Genomic DNA, 22,649 nt, shown 5'->3' with positions numbered 1-22,649 from the left:
GTGGGCAAACCGCAGGCCCGCCAGGCGTCTTAATCTGGCCCACCGGGCATTTCCAAATTCTTTATTAAAAAAACCTTCAATATAGAAACTGTAGCTGGCAACATGACTTGCAGTGCCATTGCGGCACGCTTGAGTCGCCAGAATAGTCAGATGCAATCTATAGCTTGATCAAAAAAGCAATCCAAACATGCATGACGCACAAAGCAACCTACCTGAAGCTCCATGTGGGCATACAAATAAATACCTACGCACAATTCATATGCCAAAAAAACACCCATCTATTCCCGCCGCAAGGCATACTGGGTAGCTTGTGGTACTCTTTCTCCCAGCATTTTGCTGTGTAGCATTTTTGCTTGGTTGCAAAATATGTTGAGGAGGTCGTCAGAGAAGTAAACAAGGAGAAGTACTCTTGATACTCTTGGTATCCAGTATTTTATTGTTCATAGCTCATATTGTTGTTGCAGCTGGACTACCCAGCATGGCTTTCGGGCATTTGAAAATAACTGTTAAATTACATGTTACATTTAGCGCTTAGTTTATTACCCACTTAGTAGTAGTAGTTAATTTATGTGATGCATTGCTGCGAATGTATTGTGTTTTCGTTTCGTTGCACCGAGAGCAAGTATGTCGCTCTGTTTTCTGTCCGCGAGTCAAAAAGTTTGCCCACCCCTGGTTTAGGTTGTGTGTAACAGTATCACCCTTTCCTTTGGAGGTAAATGTGGACATCTTACCACTGGATTCTACTGAGAGCATGTCATGTAGTCCATTTTCGGTTTCTAAGGCAAAAAGCCTTGCTTGTAGCGCACACTTTTCTTGCTGATATATATAAACAGCTTTTCACAAAGAGACTTTGTTTGAATTACTCCTCCGAGCATGTTCAGAGAGTTGTAGTGGCTGGCTCGTCAGATATGTTGGAAACATGAAAAAATTATTCGGAATAAGTGAGTTATATATTAGCATGCGAAATATACACACGCTTGCTAGCACACACATACACTTGATAAACTGAATATATAGATTTTTTTACCCCTATAGTACTGCATGGTAACTGTTGTGTCACTATTACATTGTAGTATAGGATACAAGTGTAAATGGTCATCTTTAAAGATGTCACGCTAGGGTGCTAGGTGGTATTTATGAGCAGAAATGCATCGATGGAGCCAGCACAGGATGCGTTGCCATGGTAACCCAAGCCAAAGAAACCCTTTCCTTGAACCGAGGGGGACAGGGACAGTATGAGGATGATGCTAAGCTGAAAGTGACCAGGCATCTTTGGAAGGAGCCATGAGAAGTTGAGATGTCTACCTTTTCGGGACGGGCGCCTGGAATTGTAACTTTTTGCTTCAATCATACTGTAAAATAAATCTAACACGTTGAATTTGAAATTGACAGATGCTTGGTGAGTTTTGTTTTGACAATGAAATGATTCTGCACTAACACTGTCCAAATTAGAAAGTGCGGAGACAAATGCGGAGACAAATGCGGCCTCCTCCATACGGAAATGCTGTGGCTTTTCAGCTTTGTTCTCGCATATAAATGTTTTAAGTTTAATTTTCCTCTAAGATCATATTTCTCCTCTCTGATTGAAAAATACTGTATTAGGTTTTTGGGTAACGAGTTATTAACTTTATGCATTATTTTAGCGGTTTGAAAGAATACTAAATCTGCAAATTGTAATATCTGTGATTTTAAAAATAAAGGGTTTAGGCAGTTTCACAGGGGATACACTCGTATCCTGTTCCAGGTGGTAGTCCCCTTCGAGGCACCCCACACCCTCGAAGACATCCTCATATTCCACTTTAATCTCTGCCAGTGTCATGTTTACATTGCATCTGTCTCTTTCTGCACAGCATTCCTTCACAATACTGTCCACAGCCAGAATGTTGTCATATTGGACTTTAATCAGCTTCATTGCTTCACAAGCCTTCCTGCCTATAAAAGGAAGCTTGCCTTTCTGGTCCACCACTTGAAATTCCAACGTGTATAATTTGTTGTTATGTGGATTTCTGATTTTTACTTTGCAGTTTCCCAGTGGCCAAAGTCTACTCTTGTTGTACCTTCTCTGTAGGTTCTACAGTAGCTGTGTGTCAGGATTCAGCAGTTGTATCGGCATAACATTGCAGGTGGCTCCACAGTCAATTTAGAAGTCGATCAGCTTTCTGTTCAGCAACATACCTGCAAAAAGTTGTTGGCTTTGCCATTTGTTTTCCTGCAACTGATTCACTATTTCCTGCTTCTTGCTCGACTCTGTTACTGTGGCAATATAATCATATAATTCTACATCCTCTGTGACAGCATGCACGGCTCTCTGTCGTCTGTGTTGCTGTGCCTGTGATCTGCATTTAGCAGCAAAATGATTTTCTTTGCCACACTTCTTACAAGTCTTTCCAAAAGCTGGACACAGTTTTTTTGCATGTGTTTTACCACAGAAGTTGCAGCTGATCTCTTCTGTCTTGTGTTGTGTCGTTTTCTGCACTGCATGTATTTCTTCACAGTTCTGGCCTTGCAAAGTTCTGCTGTTTTCTTTTGACAGCTCTGTGGCCCTGCATATTTGTAGGCACTTTTCCAGGGTTAAATTCTCCTCCCTGAGCAGCCTCTCTCTCATTGCTGAACTGTTCGTGCCACAAACGATCCGATCTCTTATTAAAGAGTCTTTTATGTCTCCAAAATTGCAGGTGCTGGCCAAAACTTTCAATTCAGTGACATACTTGTCAATATTTTCTTCCAATCCCTGCGTGCGTACAAAAAATTTGTACCTTTCCACTGTCTCATTCAGTTTAGGGTAGGGTAGTGTCAATCAAACAGCAACATCATTGCACTCACTCACTGCTGCTCTCTAGCGTGTTTAGCAACTCCCTCCCGCTCTCGCCGATGAGATAATAGAAAAGCTTGACTTTTGTAGACTCCCCTGCGTCCGGCATAGTCAGGTCCATGTACAGAATAAATTTCCATGTCTTCGCCAAGTTGGTAGAGTCCAAACAAAGTATCGGCGGAGGTTGAAGCTGCTCCATCTTGTGTGATTCCTACTCTGTACACACCGTTGCGGTCTCTTGCCGTTGGCTTCCGTTAGCCTCGCTAGCTTGTTAGCAGCGTCACCTCGTTCGCTGTCAGCTGCCTTAAAGTACACTAACTACCGCTGCCACCATGTTTCACTCTAGTCCGTTACTTCCTGAACCATAAAGAGTGGACGGTTAGAGCGGTACACTTGCTCACTTGAACTTTATTCAGAACTTACAGCAGTCACCATTTTCACATGTACATAGCCCCGACTGACTTCCTGTACCGTGTTTCCCACAACAAACATTCCCCCTGCAACGTGTGCTAAGTATAAACATTCCCATTACAATCCTATTGTAACACTAACGATATCAGTTTGGCCGCACGGTGGTCTAGTGGTTAGCATGTTGGCCAACACAGTAACAGCCTGGAGACGGGAAGACCTGGGTTCGATTCTCTTTTGAGTTTGCATGTTCTCCCCGTGCGTGTGTGGGTTTTCTCCGGGTACTCCGGTTTCCTCCCACATTCCAAAAAAACATGCAATGTCAGGTTAATTGGAGACTCTAAATTGTCCATAGGTATGAATGTAAGTGTGAATGGTTGTTTGTCTATATGTGCCCTGCGATCCAGTCCAGGGTGTCACCCAAAGTCAGCTGGAATAGGCTCCAGTATGCCCCCGCGACCCTAAAGATGAGAAGCGGTATAGAAATTGTATGGATAGACAATATCAGTTTAATATTCACCAGTCTTCTATACAACATCAGTTCACAACATTCATTTGAACCCTGTCCTCAATCTAGTGACAATTTCAACCAGAAAATGTATACTTGTAGAAGATATCTTTAGCACAATAATATCAGTAACACGGTTAATTTGCATATTTCCATTAGTCTGATTAAAGCTATCCACCATCTACAAAGGCCTGCTAGTATTAGCCCACGGGTCATCAACATGGTGCCCAGGTAGCCCCCCACGACCACATGAGGTGCCCGCAAGCCTGCTTTTCATTCAGGTTTTCAGTTAATAATGAAAGAACAGTAGAAAGAAATTCATTCTGAAATACAAAATGTGAGTTGTGGACACCAGCATTTTGTTCATGTTCTGGAAAAACAAGCATATTCGCTTTGCTTGGGTTTAAAATAAGCTCTGAAAATAAATGTTACAAAAATGAGTAGCGCTTGGCCATTTTCATTTTGTAAAAGTAGCTCTCACAAGGAACTTTAGCAACTTTCTCCGCTCTTTACAGTTGTTTGTGTAAGTTATTTCTAATTTATACTAACCTGTGGTATAGAATAAGGAAGACAATTCACAATGAGTTGATGTCTCTTCACCAGCAGGATTTATTGTGGTGTCTCGTGTGCTGCGATACTGCCCTCTCCTGTGTTTCTGTTGCAGTACACGCTCTACACCACCATAATGAGCAGATGAGCAACACCTGGGACTAATGGGCAACGGCAGCACTTAAGAAGCAAGCACACCTTCCGCCGTTGCCAGATTGTTGCCCTTCGCTTCCCGACTCAGGCTCCTATTGCTCAGCAGTAACCCTCTGTCTGCTAGTCATTCTGCCTACCTTTTGGCCTTATTACCTGCCCGGCTACTCCGGCAGCGTTAGCGATTTTCTGTGCCTTCCTGCTTTGAGCATTCAGCAGTGTTTTTTGTTTATCGTCCTACCCTTTTGGTAGCTCTTTCTGTTTCTACCCCTTTTCTCGTGTAGTATCCGGGTCTCCTTTTGTTGCTACTTCCTTAGTTGTCCTTTTGCATCTTTGTTGTACTTTTGCCTTTGTTACACTTTTGCCATCGCTGATTTGGAAATAAAACATCTGTCCAAATCACACGTCGCCTCCCGCATCTTGGGATCCAACCCGTGGCACGCTCCGTTCCTCACAGAACGATCTGGCCAAAGAAATGGATCCCGCAGAGTTCGACCGTGTCCGAGCCGCCCTTGTACAGCAGGGAAAGCTCGTAGGGGAACACTGTCGTTCCCTTAGGGAGATCATGGAGGCACTCGCCACCATGTCTGCCAACCTCCAATCACTGGACCAACGCATGGAGCAGGTGCTCGCTGCCACTGGCGCCGGGAATGCCAGCCCCTCCCCCGACACTACCTCTGCCGGCGAGACCTCGTCCACACGCTCACCTCACGCCGAGAGCCAAACATTCCTCCACCGCCACGCTTCTCAGGTGACGAGACCTCCTGTGACCAGTTCGTCCACCAATGTTCCTTGGTGTTTGACCAGCAGCCCCAAACCTACTACTCAGACCAAGCAAAGGTGACTTTTATCATGAGCCTATTGGTTGGCAAGGCAGCTGCGTGGGCGATTGCACTGAGTAGGGGGTAAGCCAGCGATACGCTCCTCCCTGCCACTATTTTTGGCTGACTTACGCAAGGTATTTGAACATCCTGTACGGGACCGTGAGGCGGGTAGCCGTCTCTTGGATCTCAGACAGCGAAGCCAATCGGTGGCCGTGTTCTCAGTAGACTTCCGTGTATTGGCGGCAGAGAGCGGTTACGATGACCACGCCCTCCGCGGCATATTCCGCAAGGCACTGAATGTCCGTGTCAGTGACGAGCTGGTCATTAGAGACGATACCACTTCCCTTGATGAACTAATCAACCTCGCTATCCGCCTGGATGAGCGCTTCCGAGAGAGGGACCGCCAACATCGGGAACGGACCTCCCACGAAGGATCCACCGCCACTACGATACGCCGGACCAGGATTACCCCCCTCGAGAGGGACGCCCGGAGCCCGACGGACTCAGGTTGGGACTCCTCCTCCACCGAGGAACCGATGCAGCTTGGGGGACGACGCCTCTCCTCGGCGGAACGCTCACGCCGACGACGCCTCCAACTCTGCCTCTACTGCGCCGGAACGGATCACCAGCTGTCCAGGTGCCCCGACAGGCCGAGACGCCGACCCGACTCACCCCCGGGCTCAGTGAGCTCCGAGAGTCCAATATCCCCGCAGGATTGATCCGTGGGAGGGGATCGATCCAAACCGCCGCTGTGTGAGTATGTGGAGAAGGCGCCAGCCAATAAGACGCCTTCCTCGGGTCAGCTACGGCTCCAATTGGCGGGGGTCATAACAGGGCAGGGGCGGCGCATTTCCGTGATCGCGCTTGTAGATTCGGGTGCCGACGACAATTTTTTAGATGCAGACCTCATGAAGAAGCACGGACTAACTACTATTCGGCTACCTAAGCCCAAGGAGGTTTACTCATTGGATGGGAAGTTATTAGCCATAGTCGCTCACCAAACTGAATCACTATCTTTACAGCTGTCCGGCAACCACCACGAGCACATTAGATTCTACGTCATTCCTTCACAATCTGCCCCGGTCGTGTTAGGGCTTCCCTGGTTGCGCCTTCACAACCCCACTTTCAACTGGGAAGCTAATACAGTAATTAACTGGGGAAGTAACTGTTACGCTCGCTGTTTATGCTCCACAGTGCCCCAGAGCTCTCCACCTAAGAGGCGCACTATTGATATCGACCTCTCGGGGGTTCCCCGAGCTTATCACGACCTTGAGGCCGTGTTTAGCAAGGATTCCGCGTTAAGCCTTCCCCCAAACCGACCTTATGACTGCGCCATCAAACTTGTCCCTGATGCGTCACTCCCCAGCGCTAAACTTTATAATATACATGTATCTAAGCCCGAGCAAGATGCGCTGCTCATCGCTCGCCGCGGGTCTTATTCGACCTTCGTCCTCTCCCCTGGGAGCCGGTTTCTTTTTTGTCTCTAAGAAGGATGGATCCCTTCGCCCGTGCATTGACTATCGGGGCCTTAATGACATTACTGTTAAAAACAAATACCCACTTCCCTTAATGGACTCCGCATTCTCCTCCTTACACACTGCCAGCATTTTCACCAAGCTGGACCTTAGAAGCGCGTACCACTTGGTCCACATTCGGGAGGGAGACGAGTGGAAGACGGCCTTCAACACACCCATGGGGCATTATGAGTATTTGGTTATGCCGTTCGGGCTTACTAACGCCCCCGCCGTGTTCCAATCACTCATCAACGACGTTTTGCGCGACATGATTGGACAATACTGTTTCGTTTATTTGGATGACATTTTGATTTTCTCTAATTCTCCGCAGGAACACGTGCAACACGTTAGACAGGTTCTCCAGCGGCTCCTGGAAAATAAATTGTTTGTGAAAGCCGAGAAGTACGAATTTCACTCCGCCTCCGTCACCTTCCTGGGCTACATAGTGGAGAAGGGCAAACTGCGAGCCGATCCCGCCAAGATTCAGGCGGTGGTCGATTGGCCTTCTCCCACATCAAAGAAGCACTTGCAGAGGTTCCTGGGCTTCGCCAACTTCTACCGCAGGTTCATTCGCGACTTGAGCATTAAAGTGGAACCTCTGACAAGGCTCACATCCACTAAATTACCATTTATATGGACACCGGAGGCGGAGCGGGCGTTCGTAAGACTTAAAAGACTTTTTACTTCTGCACCTGTACTCACTCACCCTGACCCATCTTTACAGTTCATAGTGGAGGTTGATGCGTCGAATACAGGAGTGGGCGCCGTCCTCTCCCAGAGGTCCCCGGTCGACCAGAGACTGCACCCATGCGCATTCTTCTCGCGCCGCCTCACACCACCTGAAAGAAACTACGACGTGGGTAATCGGGAGCTGCTGGCCATCGTGCTGGCTTTGCGGGAGTGGAGGCACTGGCTGGAGGGCGCAGCCCAGCCCTTCCTCGTTATCACTGACCACAAGAACCTCTCATACATACACTCAGCACAAAGGCTAAATTCACAGCAGGCACGTTGGTCTCTGTTCCTCACCCGTTTTGAGTTTGCCATTACCTACAGACCCGGGTCGAGGAATACTAAGCCTGACGCCCTATCCCGGATCCACGGCCCAGCAGAGGAGGACACAAGCCCTGAATCCATTGTACCTGTGGCCAAGGTGCTGGGTGCGGTCCTGTGGGAGGTGGAGGAGCACGTCACGAAAGCACTAAGAGACACCGACATCCCGGAGGGGTGCCCCAAAGGTAGACTGTTCGTTCCCCCTAATCTCAGGTCTGAAGTCTTACAGTGGGCCCACACGGCCAAAGTCTCGTGCCATCCGGGTCTTCGACGTACCTTGTTCCTGGTGTTGCAGCGGTTCTGGTGGCCATCCATGGCTTCCAACGTCAAGGAATTTGTGGCGGCCTGCTCTGTCTGCGCCAGGAGTAAATCATCTCACCGACCTCCTGCGGGCTTGCTTCAGCCACTCCCGGTACCATCCAGGCCCTGGTCCCACATTGCTTTGGACTTTGTTACCGGACTACCTTCATCCCATGGTTACACTACAATTTTGAATATTATAGACCGCTTTTCTAAAATGGTTCATTTTATTGCCTTACAAGGACTACCCTCAGCACTTGACACCGCACGCCTGCTGGTCAGACACGTGTACCGCATCCACGGCATCCCCATGGATATTGTGTCGGACCGGGGCCCCCAATTTACATCCCGGGTGTGGAAAGCCTTCTGTCGGGCATTGGGCGCCCAAGTCAGCCTTTCATCCGGATACCACCCCCAATCCAATGGCCAGACAGAGTGGGCCAACCAGGACCTGGAAGCAGCGCTCCGCTGCGTTTGCCACAGACACCCCTCCTCCTGGTCGGCGCACCTCCCATGGGTAGAGTACGCCCACAACTCCCTCGTCAGCACGGCCACAGGTATGTCCCCGTTTAAAGCAGCGTACGGCTACCAGCCCCCCCTATTCCCCTCACAGGAGACGGAGATCGCCATACCCAGCGTCAAGTCGCACCTCAGACGAGCCCATCGTGTCTGGCGGGACACCCGCGCCGCCCTCAACCGCACGGCGGCCCGCAACAAACTACTGGCAGACCGTCACCGCATCCCTGCACCCTCATTCCAACCAGGACAGGAGGTTTGGTTTTCTTCCCGGGACCTCCCTCTGGCTGGCACACGTAGGAAATTGGCGCCGAGATTCGTGGGGCCATTCAAGGTGGAGTCTATCATCAACCAGTCCACAGTCAGACTTAAACTGCCATCATCCCTCAAAGTACACCCCGTCTTCCACGTGTCCTGCCTCAAGCCAGTCAACACCAGTCCGCTGTGTCCGCCGGCCGTGGCCCCACCTCCGCCCCGCATCGTCGATGGCCAGCCAGCCTACACAGTGAGAGCCATCTTGGACGCGAGAAAGAGGGGGAGGGGGTGCAGTACCTGGTGGACTGGGAGGGTTATGGGCCTGAGGAACGCTCTTGGGTGGCTCGCTCCTGTATCCTCGACCCACAACTCCTTCGTGACTTCCACTCGTCTCACCCCACCAAGCCAGGTACACCGCCAGGGGGCGCTTTATAAGAGGGGGGGATACTGTGGTGTCTCGTGTGCTGCGATACTGCCCTCTCCTGTGTTTCTGTTGCAGTACACGCTCTGCACCACCATAATGAGCAGATGAGCAACACCTGGGACTAATGGGCAACGGCAGCACTTAAGAAGCAAGCACACCTTCCGCAGTTGCCAGATCGTTGCCCTTCGCTTCCCGACTCAGGCTCCTATTGCTCAGCAGTAACCCTCTGTCTGCTAGTCATTCTGCCTACCTTTTTGCCTTATTACCTGCCCGGCTACTCCGGCAGCGTTAGCGATTTTCTGTGCCTTCCTGCTTTGAGCATTCAGCAGTGGTTTTGTTTATCGTCCTACCCTTTTGGTAGCTCTTTCTGTTTCTACCCCTTTTCCCGTGTAGTATCCGGGTCTCCTTTTGTTGCTACTTCCTTAGTTGTCCTTTTGCATCTTTGTTGTACTTTTGCCTTTGTTACACTTTTGCCATCGCTGATTTGGAAATAAAACATCTGTCCAAATCACACGTCGCCTCCCGCATCTTGGGATCCAACCCGCGGCACGCTCCGTTCCTCACATTTATTCTTCCTCTGTCGTTTTATCGCCTACTTTATACCACCTTCGCTACCAGCACCTTGTAGTGGACTTGCGGTGTTACAACCAAACACCAAGAATAGAGATTTGGATTATTTTAGAGACAAACATATTTTTTTAAATAGTGGGGTGTCTGTTTTTAACAACTGAATTTTATATATCCAACATCTTTATGAATTATTACCACATTTTAACCAATTTAATCATATTTAGGCATTTAAAACAGTTTTTAACCATAGTAACTTATTGTATCCTTTTTTATGAGCCTTACACAAGTTTGATGTGTGGAGCCTTTGGATGGAAAGTCTTAAATCTTTCTATGATGTGGAAAGGCTGACTTTAATCTTACAACCGTTAATGTCGGATACGTTATGTGAGCAACCGCTGTGCGTCCACGGAGGTCGGGAGAACCAGAGTGTTGGCCGGGAGAAGCCGTCCCCCCGTGGCCGGGCAAGGTGCATAAATCTCGGATACACTATATGAGTGCATCCACGGATGTTGGGAGAACCAGCGTGTACAGCTGGAGGAGTCGCCTGCCGCGGGAGGAGCCGCTGCCATGGCCGGGCAATGGACACAATGTACTTTTAAACTTGCGACACACGCACTCCTCCTCTGCCTTGTCCTTGCGACCTGGCTACGTGCACGCAGAAAATAATTTGCATGCCAATTTTCTTCCTGTCTGCGGGTTTGAAAATCCGTGCGGGCCACGTGCGTGTCTCTTGCGATCTTGCGAGCAAGTACATCAGGATGTAAGGCACGCTTTAATAACAGTTGACAGCCACAAGGAGGAAACAGGATGACACGCCCCTCAGTGACCAGCAGAGGCCACTGTGTGCTTCTAGGCGTCGTAATGAACCAGTTGCTGGAAAGGTACATCAAGAATCGCTATGCGTGACCTATTGCTTGTGTTTTAATTTATCACTAGATTTGCCATCTGGTGAAGTGTAAAATTTAAGGTATTGCAGGGTCTTGTGTTGACATTAAAGGAAAACCTTTTGGGGAATTTTGCCCATCATCCACAATCTTAATGTGAAACATGACCACACATTTCTTTCCCTTTTCTGTGCGTTCTAATGAAAAACGAGTTAGCATGGCCTGCTATAATTGCACGTCATGGGAGGCACTTATTGCGACGATAAACTTAAAAACTTAAAAAACTCCAACAGTGTTCCATTTAGTAACACTAGGAGTGTAGTTTAGTTTAGTTAAGGTTTTTGAAAATGTGACCCCCACAACAATGGAGCCCTATACTAGAGTCTCCTCTTTAGAACTGCATTTTAGACAGACCAAACACACCTTTTTTGCCACAATCAGCCACAATCCTTATGTGAGACATGAACACACATGACTTTCTCTTTCCTGTGCGTTCTAAAGATATAAAAACATAAAAAGAGGTAGCTCATGACTGCATGTAATGGGAAACAACTATGCCGCCTACAAAGACCAGTATTAAAACACCTCCAAAAACCTCCAATAAGGTTTTATGTTTTTTATATACATACTGTAACCATGTAGTAACAGGCACATTCATGATAACATGTAATACTTACAGTATTTTGCCATATTTTGGTCTTCAAACATTACCCGAACTTCCTTCCTGAGCATATTGATTTCACATAGCAACAGAGAAACAAACTCTACACCTGGCAATTAACTTTTCCAAAATCAAAAACAAAAACACAGCAGCATTAGCGGCGTCTCCAATATGTAACTTTCAGTAGTGGCCTTACTGTAGGTGTAACTTGGTTTATATGCACGTCATGTTATGTGTACGTAAATGCGTTTTTCATCAGTAGTGGCCTGAGGTGTTGTGAGCGCGGGGCTGACGCGCTGCGGGCGAGTGTGTGGTGAAGCTAGTCGCTAGCCAGCTATAGTAGCTAGCCGGTGAGGTGTGGCAAGTTGTCAATACGCCAGTGAAGTAGTTCTCCAGCGTAACAATGTTAATAATAATAATAAGAAGAAAGTCGCTGTAACTTGGTTAATATGCATGTCACATTATATGTACGTAAATGCATTTTTCTTTCAGAGACTTTATAGGCAGAATAGATGATTCCCATTACGAGCATTCTTAGGTGCGTCTTTTTAGCTGTTTTTATATCTTTAGACCACACCAAAAAGAGAAAGACATATGTCTTCATGTCTCACATAAGGATTGTAGATGAGCAAAATTCCCCAAAAAGTGCAGTTTTCCTTTATGTTTTTATGCACAATTTTTTTTTTTTTAGTGCCCACTGGTGGCTAAATAGAAGACAAATTGATTAAAAAAAAAGATTCAAGAAGCATGTTGTGTCTGCTCAATAGGTTTATTTTTACATATCATATGACAGCATGCCTCAGTTACATGTCAGTCACAGGAACCCAGCTCCAGCTTGGTATAACCCTCTATCCATACATCCACAGTCTTCTACTTGTATGGGTACAGGTCAGCCTTTTGTCATTGCATCAAACAAAAGAAAGCTCATTATTAATATGCATGAGACTGCAACAAACAGTGCTCTGTACATACCTGGAGTCTACATAGACTTTGCACACACGAATGGCAGCAATGTATTACAGGCGATGTCATCCCAGCATTTGCCAACTGTGAACAAAAATCAAGTGTCATCTCTTGCTAACAAGATGGTGAATCAGCTTGACAAGTATTTCTCTATGTAAGAGTCACCCACAAAATGAACGACGGAAAGATAGAAAAGTACTTTCACAGTTTTAACAGTCATCAAATACTATCCTCTACAGTACCTTGACTGTTTGTCTGGAGACAGCACTCTGGCAGCGTGTTGTCTGGTTTTTGTGGACACCAGAAAGTTTCAGACATGGCTGTACCATCGATCCAGAACCAGGCTCCAGCCTACACAAGTGGTGAATCAAGTTCAATATCAAATCATACAAAACAAATGTAAAAAAAAAAAAAAAGAAAGAACATTTGTTATTACCACTTGGCAACCTGAGCCTCCAATCCATGCGTCTGTCTGAGTCAGGGTCTGAATGAATTTATGCTCATCACCACTATGTACTGATACAAGGTTTCCACCCATGGTCTGGCATTGTGTCTGCAGTGGGTACAGCCAGATAAACACGTCTCTTACACACCAAACCACTGAAAAGCTGCTTAAAACCATCATATAATAACAATCACCTCAGCATCAGCCCAATTCTTGGTGGAGGCCTCAAAGTAGTAACAGCGATGGTTGTGTTCTTTCCAGTTGGCTGGACACGTTGCCATGGTTGCAACAGTGTGGTTGGCAGCTGGATCTAGTGCGGACAAACAGGAAGCAGTGAGTGGGGAGGATAATGTTTGAGAATGCTTGATAGTTTGTGTCTGTAAGTCCTGTTTTTCGTTTTCTTTTGCAAAGCACATTTAGGGTGCGTTCACACTTGTGGTTCGGGTCTCCGGTCTCGACCAAAAAATGAAACAAAGATACTCAGTCGTATTTTTGTCATGGGGCCAAAGGCTGTGCAGGAACAACATAAAGTAAGGTTATTTTAGGTAGACTGTTTTTATATTCTGCTTGATTTACCAGCTTAGATTTCACAAAAAGCTTCTAAAATGTACGTTTAAAAAGCGACATTGTCACCACGCAGAGGGAGAGAGCTTCGAACTTCCAACTGGATCAAGACCCAACTCTCAGCGGTCTCGGTACACTTGTTTGGCGTACACTTGACCAAAGGAACCGTATTGGCAAAGCAAAGGCACCACAGTTCATTTGAAGCGAACCAAACATGACAAGTGTGAACACATCCTTAGACATAGTGTACATGCAGCTAGTGGTCTTTTGCGCCCAGACTCATACTCACCATCAGCTGTAGCCAGTGCCACTATGGCACAAACAACTAAAGACACAGTCAGCATCTTAGTGAAGAAGACGTTGCAGATGATGGACTGAGAAACCTATAAAGTCATACAAACGACTTGCTGAGTCATCACAATCTGCAAGAGAGACAAGCCAAAAAGCATGTGAGTGCAAACCTGCAGGTAAGATCTCCTTGCTCCTGGGTTGAGCTTGTGAACCTGAGCTGCTCTTTTATACTGTCACTTAACCTTCATCAGCGTGTCCTTTATTTATTCATGTGTGTGATATAATAAAACTTTGAGCCCTGTCAACAAATCAAAGGGCATTGTATACAAACACTGAATCACCCACTTGTACAAACATGAGTGGACTGTAAACATGAAAAATGGGCAATGATCACATTTCATCCATGTTTAAGAGAAATCACACAACAATAATCCACTTTTCCCTTTTTGCTACTGTGTCTCCTGTTGACGGCTGGAGCCTATCCCAGCAGACCAAGTTTGGCATCACTTGCTAATAATATACTTGTTTTCCAAGGACAAACTCATTTTCATGCAATTCACAAACAAGCTTATCCAATTCCAATGAATGAGATGATTGTAAAGAATGATGTACAGTTCATTTCTGCATAGAGGCCTTTTATCAACTGTCAGACCCCTGCATCAATCTCCTGCTATGGCTCCTATCCATCCATCCATTTTCTACACTGCTGTCCTCATTAGGTTCACGGGTAAGCTGGGTAAACCCTAGACCATGTGTCATTCACTCCTGCTTGCCGAGGTGTACTTCCATATCTGTTTCAGTTTATTAGTTAATTTTCCAAAAGAAATAAGAATAGGAGAAACACTGCATCTCAAGGGGTGTGTCAAACTCAATCGCGGTCAGGGCCAAAACTCAAATCGTACTTTAGGTTGTGGGCTGAACTGGACATTACGCCCGACCTCCCAACTTTGTATCTTTGCAATAATTTATCCTGAAATTTTCACCACTTGTTTATTTTTGCATATTGAAAGTAAAACCTTCTTGTCCTTTTAACCCCACAATTAGTGAATGAAGAGTACTCATATGCATCGTCAGTGCACACGCACAGATGCTCGTTTGAAGTTGCGAACATGACAGGACATGCGGCAATAGTCCAGGCTGAAAAAATAGTAAATTATTGCAGCCATATTTCTGTTAGCCAGCTAGTTAGAACTAGTGAACACCAACAATTCCAAAATGGCAAATCTTTACTTGGACTAGCAAATGACTGACTATAGTAAAACATGCGTGATGTTAAACTGTGCAAGTCACTAATTATGCATAATCACTTACATTTACAGTATATGCTTCTTTCAGTGTCCGCACTTCCATCTTCTCAGCGAGTGTTGTAGCTCCACCTACCCCTTCATTTTGTTTTCAAGGGGTGTACACACCTTAGCGCTTACCCCTCGGTTTAAGGAGAATTGTGACACCACATGATTCTCCTTAACGCGTAAAATCTAGGGGGAAGCGGTAAGATGAGTGGTAAGGGGTAGAATTGGGACTCAGCCTTATTAAGAATGGTTTCATGCTATATACAATATTGTTTCCACTCTTACAATTATAATGCCAGAGGAGTTGTTTACATCAGTGGAATAGCTTAATTACGCAGATCGCTGTAAGTACTTTGTTTGATAAGGCCCGCCAGGCGGGCCAACTCAGTGCTATTTTCCAAACAGTTCCACCACCACCATCCGGCATCTCAGGAGGGGAAAACAGTGCACAGCCAACACCGTGTATGGTGGGGCTGGTGTGCTGCTGACCTCGACTCGGGCTGAGGTTGTTGAGGTTGTCAAAAAGCTCCTTGGTGGCAGGGCCTCGAGGGTGGATGAGATCCGCCCGGAGTTCCTTAAAGCCCTGGATAGGCGTGTCTTCCTTGACACGACTCTGCAGCATCGCGTGGGCATCGGGGGCAGTACCTCTAGATTGGCAGAATGTGGTGGTGGTCCCCCGTTTTAAGAAGGGGGACCTGAGGGGGTGTTCCAAATGTGGAATCACACTCCTCAGCCTCCCTGGTTAAGGTCTATTCAGGGGTTCTGGAGAGGAGGATCCGCAGGATAGTTTGGAACGCGAGATCGACAGACGAATTGGTGCGGCGTCTGCACTGATGCAGACTCTATATCAGTCCATTGTGGTGAAGAGAGAGCTGAGCCGAAAGGCAAAGCTTTCAATTTACTGGTTGATCTACGTTCCTACCCTAACCTATGGTCATGAGCTTTGGGTAGTGACCGAAAGGACAAGGTTGCGGGTCCAAGCGGACGAAATTAGTTTTCTCCGTAGGGTGACTGGACTCTCCCTTAGAGATAAGGCGAGAAGCACTGTCATCCATAAGAGACTCGGAGTAAGAAATCTGGGCCTCCCTGCTTAGGCTGCTGTCCATGTGACCCGATCTCGGATAAGCGGTAGAAGATGGATGGATTATTTTATGCCAATGTCCAGAAATGAATAATTGCCAACTGCTGTACTTCCATTCCTTATTTCCTAATGTTAATATTACTTTAAAAACAACTTCTCCATGTTTCTTCTGCAGGGGCAGGGTTCACCTTGGACTGATGAACCAGTTACAGTCCATAGACTTCACTGCTATGATGCCAAGGTAAACTGAATATTTTGCCCAAACAAGCAAACATCAGACGGGGTCAGCGTTTTCATTTACAGAAGCTGATACCAGCTGACTTTGGGGCTGGACTGATCAGCAATCACCAGAAACGTAGCGGGAAATGATGCAAGCATTCACATCTACGCATGAAATGTGAGTCCCCTATTAACACAAGCATAAGGAAAACATGCAAATTCCACACAGGAAGACCCCAGACAACAAGGTAGACGCTTTTCAGTCCTTAAAAGTGTCCAGTGTCGCCCACACTAGTGTGTAAATGTGAATTAATGTTTGATGACGGTTGGAGAGGCCTGTTTCAATGAGTCTATGAAAGTAGCTATAAATGTAGATTACCATCACCAGTGTGTGACTGTGGAGTGAATGAATAAAGGTTCCTGGTGTACAGCGCTTCATGTGTCTAGAAAAGTGTGATATAAATCCAATCAATTATTAATACAACAATCAATTCAAAAAGGATGACATCATACCGATAAATCAGATCACATTTGTTCTGTACAGCTTACAGTTTGGTGACTACTTTCACACACACGTTCTTCTAGGTGTGTGTGTGTGCTATGAGCATGAGAGTCCAGTAAAATGGCTGAACCTATCTCTCCTTCCTCTGTGTCTTATTCATGACAACCCAAGTGGTAAAGTGCTTAGACACAACAACATTAAAAATAGGTCAGATAACGGATAAAAAAACGCTCCAATGAGGCGAGATTACCTGTACTGTGCGCATGAGTAAATCAAAGACACCTTTTTTCTCCTGCCTGTGACGTTAACGGCCTGTCGTAACTTCCCCTGGGCGTCCACCGAGGAAGACATTTTGCATGCTGGTTGTACCAAATACTCCATGTAGACGCCGCACAATACATACCCGGAAGGCAATCAGTCCCGCACATGCGCAAGGACTACGTCACATCCTCCCTGAGCTCATTTTCACGACAGTGCTTCTGCGACGTCACGTGCTTTGGTATTTATTATTTTTTAAATGTATGAACAGAAATCGTCAATAACCATCTTTCATATATATAATATGTTGGGAAGTTATTTCATAAGTGACTCTTGTTAAAATAATTTGTTAGCATGGGGACGTTTCTATCGTCTTATGACATCCACCAAGACTGAGCTACTAAAAACGCACGCAATGCACGTAGTGAAGACATAAACGTCATATCCGGTTACATGTAACATACATACATAAAAAGAATAAAACCCATAAATGCAGTTTTATTTCAATGTAAACAACCATAAGTAGAGTACAATGATGGATTAATCTAGAGGATTTAGCTTTTTTAGTTTTTTTTTTCTAAACAGGGAAATACCATCCGTCCAAACATATCTTCCTACCAAATGCTTTTGTGTGTATTTTCTCAGTGCTGAAAAAAAACGTAAATTAATTCATGGAACAAAGAAAAGAGGACTTATAAATTGTCTACTTGCAATTTGTATTGTATTACGGTACAATGTTCTCCCCTTTCCTCTTCACTTGCTTGCTGCTGTAACAAGTGAATTTTCCCCGCTGTGGGATAAATAAACTACAAATACAAATACAAATACAAATACAATACAATTACATCAACTATAGAGCACAAAGTAGTGCCAAACAACCACACACACATAGTGGTTTTATTGAGTAGTTTTAATGCAATGAAATAAGAATATAAAATAACAACAAGAAAATTATCAATCAAAATATTAACCAGCAAATTCATGTATTTCAAACCTCTTTCACGAAAAAATAAAATCTTTCCAAAACTAACACAAATCAAGGCACAAGAAACACAAATGTATTCTTATATAAAATATTTAATACATGAATTATCTATCAGAGATGGGTGGAATAGCCAACAAAACAACTATACTCATTTTTGGGTATTGTTACTTTACAACAGTTTTACTCAAGAAAAAGATAAGTGATGTTAGACATATTGGTATCGGTTGATATCGGAGTCAGAAATTGAGAGTTGTAGAACATCGGGATCTTGATTATTGGCCAAATAGCCAATATCGGACATCCCTAGTCATGGTATTTGATTAGGACGAATCAGCAGGTATGGTTGGTCAACTGCAAATTTGTTTGAGTCCTTTTTAGCTCCATGTGTGCACAAACTACAGTTAAATCTAAATTAAATCTAGATATGTCCATTCATGTTCTATGCTGCTTATCCTCATTAGGGTCGCAGGGGTATGCTGGAGCCAGATATAGACAAACAATCATTCACACTTCATACAATTTAGAGTCTGCAAGTAACGGCAATTAACCTAACATGCATGTTTTTGGAATGTGGGAGGAAACCGGAGTACCCGAATGCACAGGGGAGAACATGCAAAGTACACACAGAGATGCCCAAGGGAGATTCGAACCCAGGTCTTCCCGATCTCCTGACTGTGCCGCCAACATGCTCACCACTCGGCACCATTTCGGTGTTGAGAAAAAAATGTTGTCGCCCGCAATTTGTAATACATTTTGCCACATTTGGTAAAAACCTGTTACATATTGCAAAATGTAGACACTGTATTTTTGGGGGGAAGAAAATGTAACAATTTGGTGTTTTTTTGTAATAAACTATTGAAATGGATGCCTTGAAAAAAACAGCATTAAGCATGTCAGCTCATTTAGAATTCACTTTCAGAAATTGGTACAATGTTTCATTGGTCAAACCTAAATCAAATTGAACTGTTTTGACTATAATGGAGGATGTGTTTGCAAGATAGAGATTAAAGCTACACTAATTAAGTATTATTGACATGAAAATTAACAGTGCACTGAAATGTTGGAAGACATTCATACATCCAATATGGCTTACATTATGCAAATTATATACATAACATAAAGCATAAAAACACAAATGCAAATATGGAACAGAAAAAAATCTTTATCCAATCAATGACCAATTGCATGTTGTTGTTTTTTAAAAATGTTATGATGAAAATATAAATATTTTATGTATTATGTAATAAACACATTTTGACCCTTGTCCATACAGATCATTCTTGTTTAATAATTTGGACACGTTTTTATTCTCTAATTGGACTATCTACTAAGCACTGGGCAGGATGGTTATGTCTGAGGTGCTCATGCAAGTTGGTCGTATTTCCCTTCTTCGTTGCCAATACTTTCCAACAAATGCGACCTATCGGCTCGTGTTTGACCAATGAAACATTCTACTAGTTTCTTAAAGTGAATTCTAGATAAGCTAACACACTTAATGTTGTTTTTTCTAATAAAGTCATCAATTTCAATGGCTTATTACAAAATGCACAAAATTGTTACATTTTCTTGAGCAAAGTTTATTACAACATGTAATCAATAATTTTATTACAAAATACAGCAATTATTACAAAATGTGCCGTTATTAGATAATGAGGTGAACATTTATCACTTTATTACATAATGCAGCATTATTACATGACGTGGTGCTACAGTGTGCAATTCACTATTCATGGAAACAAAAGAAAACTACTTTTGTCTCATGGAATCATGGAGAAGTTGAAGTTGCAGTGACTGCTGTGGTGGTGTAGACATATTTTTTTCTAGATGGGCTGGATGGTGCATTGCCCTTTCATTTGTGCTGACATCTGATCTTCTGTCTGATTTGAACACGGCACACCAGGAGAGAAACAACCACCTCCCTTCTTCTGTCTTTGTTTTACTCTGTCCTAAAATGACGGCCACAACAGGCAAGCTTGCAGCAGCTCTACTTGCTTGCGCCATGGTGGCACTGACTGGAGCTGACGGTGAGCCAAGCTTTTTGGGTTTTTTTTGTGTATGTTAATGCCATGAATGATGTGTTGTATCAAACAGAGAATCATACATTACCATAAAGCCCCTTTACATATTGCGAGAGCATTTGTTGTAGTCAAATATCAAACTCTCACTATCATCCTGTTCCGCAGGACATATCCAGTCCAACAGTACTTGTCCTGGCAATTGGACTGATTTGGGGGAACGCTGTTTCCGTTTTGTTCCTAAGCATATGATTTGGACTACAGCTCAGGTAATCAGGATGATTTTTTTTTTGACTGGACACGCTGATTTTGTCACCTGGCATTTGTTTCCTTTGCTTCTCTCTTTTGTGTGTTTGCACTGCAGGCCCATTGTCAGTCCATGGGGGCAAACCTTGCATCAATACACAACGTTATAGAGGTAGAGTTGATTCACCGCATGGCAGGGAATGACACGGCTGTGTGGACTGGAGGCTCATCTTGCCAGCAGGTAACTTCCACTTATGCATTATTTCTTCAGCAGTTGTATGTTGATATGTTCATCCAAATCATGTAAGACGGTATGGATTTGCTTTTTCTCTTTTACTTATTGTTGTGCAGAAGAATGTGTGGCTCTGGTGTGACGGAACAACACTAGACTTTACGTACTGGTGTCCAGGTCACCCAAAAGAAGACCCAGAGAGTTGCTGTCTATACATTTCTCCCAAAGGTGAATAAAATGTCTTGCCTTGCCCCAAGGGACATGGAGAAAAAAAAATTGATGGGTAAAAAAAAAAAAAAGACAGATTTTTGCGAGATAAAGCAAAAAAAAAAAAAAGTTTACTGTTTGAGAATTGTACTTCCGCTACTTCCGTGTTCAGAGTGGATGATGCGTTTAAACTTCAAATTAAGAGCAGTCACATCATTGAGTTTCTGATATGACTGTCTACTTATAGGACAAGCAGTGCACACACAAGTGAAATAATCCGATGAATGGCTACTGTAAATTGCGGTTTATAAACTGCTACTTTTTTCTTAAACTTTGAACCCCGTGGCTGATACAGCAGTGTGGCTAATGTATGACAAAGTTCTAATCTGCTTTTCCCGAGAACTACTACTGGTTTAAATACTGTGCCGCAAGTCAGTGAGGAAACTCGATAGCTCTTTCTTTGGCAGGAGTCAATCACGAGCTGTCTGTGAACTCACGACAAGCTTGTCAATCCAATGGAAATCGCAGGAGGTCATTACTCAATATAACGGTCTGACCCATGGTGTCATCTTACAAAGAATGCTAAACTCATCACACAGCAACTTAACACACAAAAGGTAGCTGGGAAATATACAAGTACCAATACGAGTTTAAAATAATAAAAAATAACTCAACTATTTTAACATTTTCCCATAATGCATTGCGTGCAAGCAAAGCATTCATTGGTGCCTGTCAAGGCACTGCAATGATGTCAGCCTCCCTCTGGGCTCCTCTGGCTCTCTCTGGTGGACAGACGCAGCATTGCAGAGCCATCCATCCATCCATTTCCTGTGCCACTTGTCCGGAAGTGACTGGAAGTATGTCCTATATTGTCCTTTGCAATGCGAGATCTTGCAAAACTGTTTCGTAAGATCCGCAAAAAAAACTTCACCCATCAATTTTTTTTCTCCATGTCCCCTCAGGGTCTCCGTATGTCTTAAAGGTCTCCTACAAGGCAAAACTTTACTTTTAGATGATGTTATAACAGTGATATGTGCCCCTGGAGCCTGTTTATGAGCACCAAATGTGAGAAAACTATCATCTCGCTCACTTGTCCACTTTTGAGAGAAGAGGCACTTACACACTCAACGTTTTGATGATGTCATGAAGCAAAAACTTCATTCCTCTGGCTAGATGACTCCACCCAGTGTATATAGTCACCACTTCACAGGGGACAGCTTTTTGTTTTTAAAGGCTTCTCTACACATCTTAAAATAAAACCTGCAGCTCTGCCAACTGACAGAGGGCAGAACAGCAGCAAACAGATCATGACACTAAAGACACAAAATGGTGTGTTCCCAGTGGGGCTTACGAAAAGCACTTTTAAACTGTCTAAATTCCAGCATCAAGGCTAGATTTTGGCCAACACACTTCCAATACAGTTGAAATAGTTGAAAAATACTATAATATGGGACCTTTAACACCCTTGTTAATAATAATGATCTCCAAAAATGTTGACTTAACTGATTACTTTTGGTGTTTGCAGATGGAAAATGCTGGGAAGAGTTTGCATGCAACAACCTACTCCCATCAGTCTGTGTCATGAATCTTCATTAACTGCAAAAGTGCCCGGCACAGAACCATCAAGTACACAAAGAAACTTGCAGTCTTTGTGTCTGACATTTGTGAATGAATAAAACATCTGTCTGTCATTAATGCTGCTTCTGACTTTTAGCAGAATTAAAAACAACTTTCTCACCATGTCTGAATGAAAGAAGCAAGTTTCATAACAAATGTCAGTATGACAACAACAAACGCCAACCACAATCATACACATATTGTTAAATTAAATATGTTAAATCAATATATTATACTTTTTTCAACCCAAAAATGTAAGAACACTAACACCGGCTGGTACAGTGATTTCAGAGAGCAGATTGTACAA

General features: G+C 44.4%; 3 protein-coding genes across 3 annotated transcripts in view; 2 read left to right on the top strand and 1 right to left on the bottom strand.

Annotated features, from left to right (window-relative positions):
- LOC129184684 (ATP-dependent translocase ABCB1-like) overlaps nt 1–22,649 on the top strand; it is a 134,947-nt gene that overhangs the window by 38,257 nt on the left and 74,041 nt on the right. The window lies entirely within an intron of this gene.
- On the bottom strand, nt 12,176–13,934 carry LOC129184688 (type-2 ice-structuring protein-like). The gene is made up of 7 exons (XM_054780853.1): nt 13,859–13,934; nt 13,687–13,780; nt 13,028–13,143; nt 12,825–12,941; nt 12,631–12,739; nt 12,398–12,472; nt 12,176–12,319 (listed from the first exon to the last, which is right to left on the bottom strand). Exons 2-6 carry the CDS (start codon nt 13,739–13,741, stop codon nt 12,405–12,407), a joined length of 465 nt encoding a protein of 154 aa, XP_054636828.1. The 5' UTR covers nt 13,742–13,780; nt 13,859–13,934; the 3' UTR covers nt 12,176–12,319; nt 12,398–12,404.
- On the top strand, nt 19,882–22,457 carry LOC129184686 (type-2 ice-structuring protein-like). The gene is made up of 5 exons (XM_054780852.1): nt 19,882–20,049; nt 20,209–20,309; nt 20,405–20,527; nt 20,638–20,746; nt 22,251–22,457. Exons 1-5 carry the CDS (start codon nt 19,977–19,979, stop codon nt 22,319–22,321), a joined length of 477 nt encoding a protein of 158 aa, XP_054636827.1. The 5' UTR covers nt 19,882–19,976; the 3' UTR covers nt 22,322–22,457.

This window comes from Dunckerocampus dactyliophorus, chromosome 7 (genome assembly GCF_027744805.1).
Source record: "Dunckerocampus dactyliophorus isolate RoL2022-P2 chromosome 7, RoL_Ddac_1.1, whole genome shotgun sequence".
NCBI classification, from domain to species: Eukaryota; Metazoa; Chordata; class Actinopteri; order Syngnathiformes; family Syngnathidae; genus Dunckerocampus; species Dunckerocampus dactyliophorus.
Note: the sequence above shows the minus strand (reverse complement) of the source record. Positions and strands in the feature narration are given on the sequence as shown.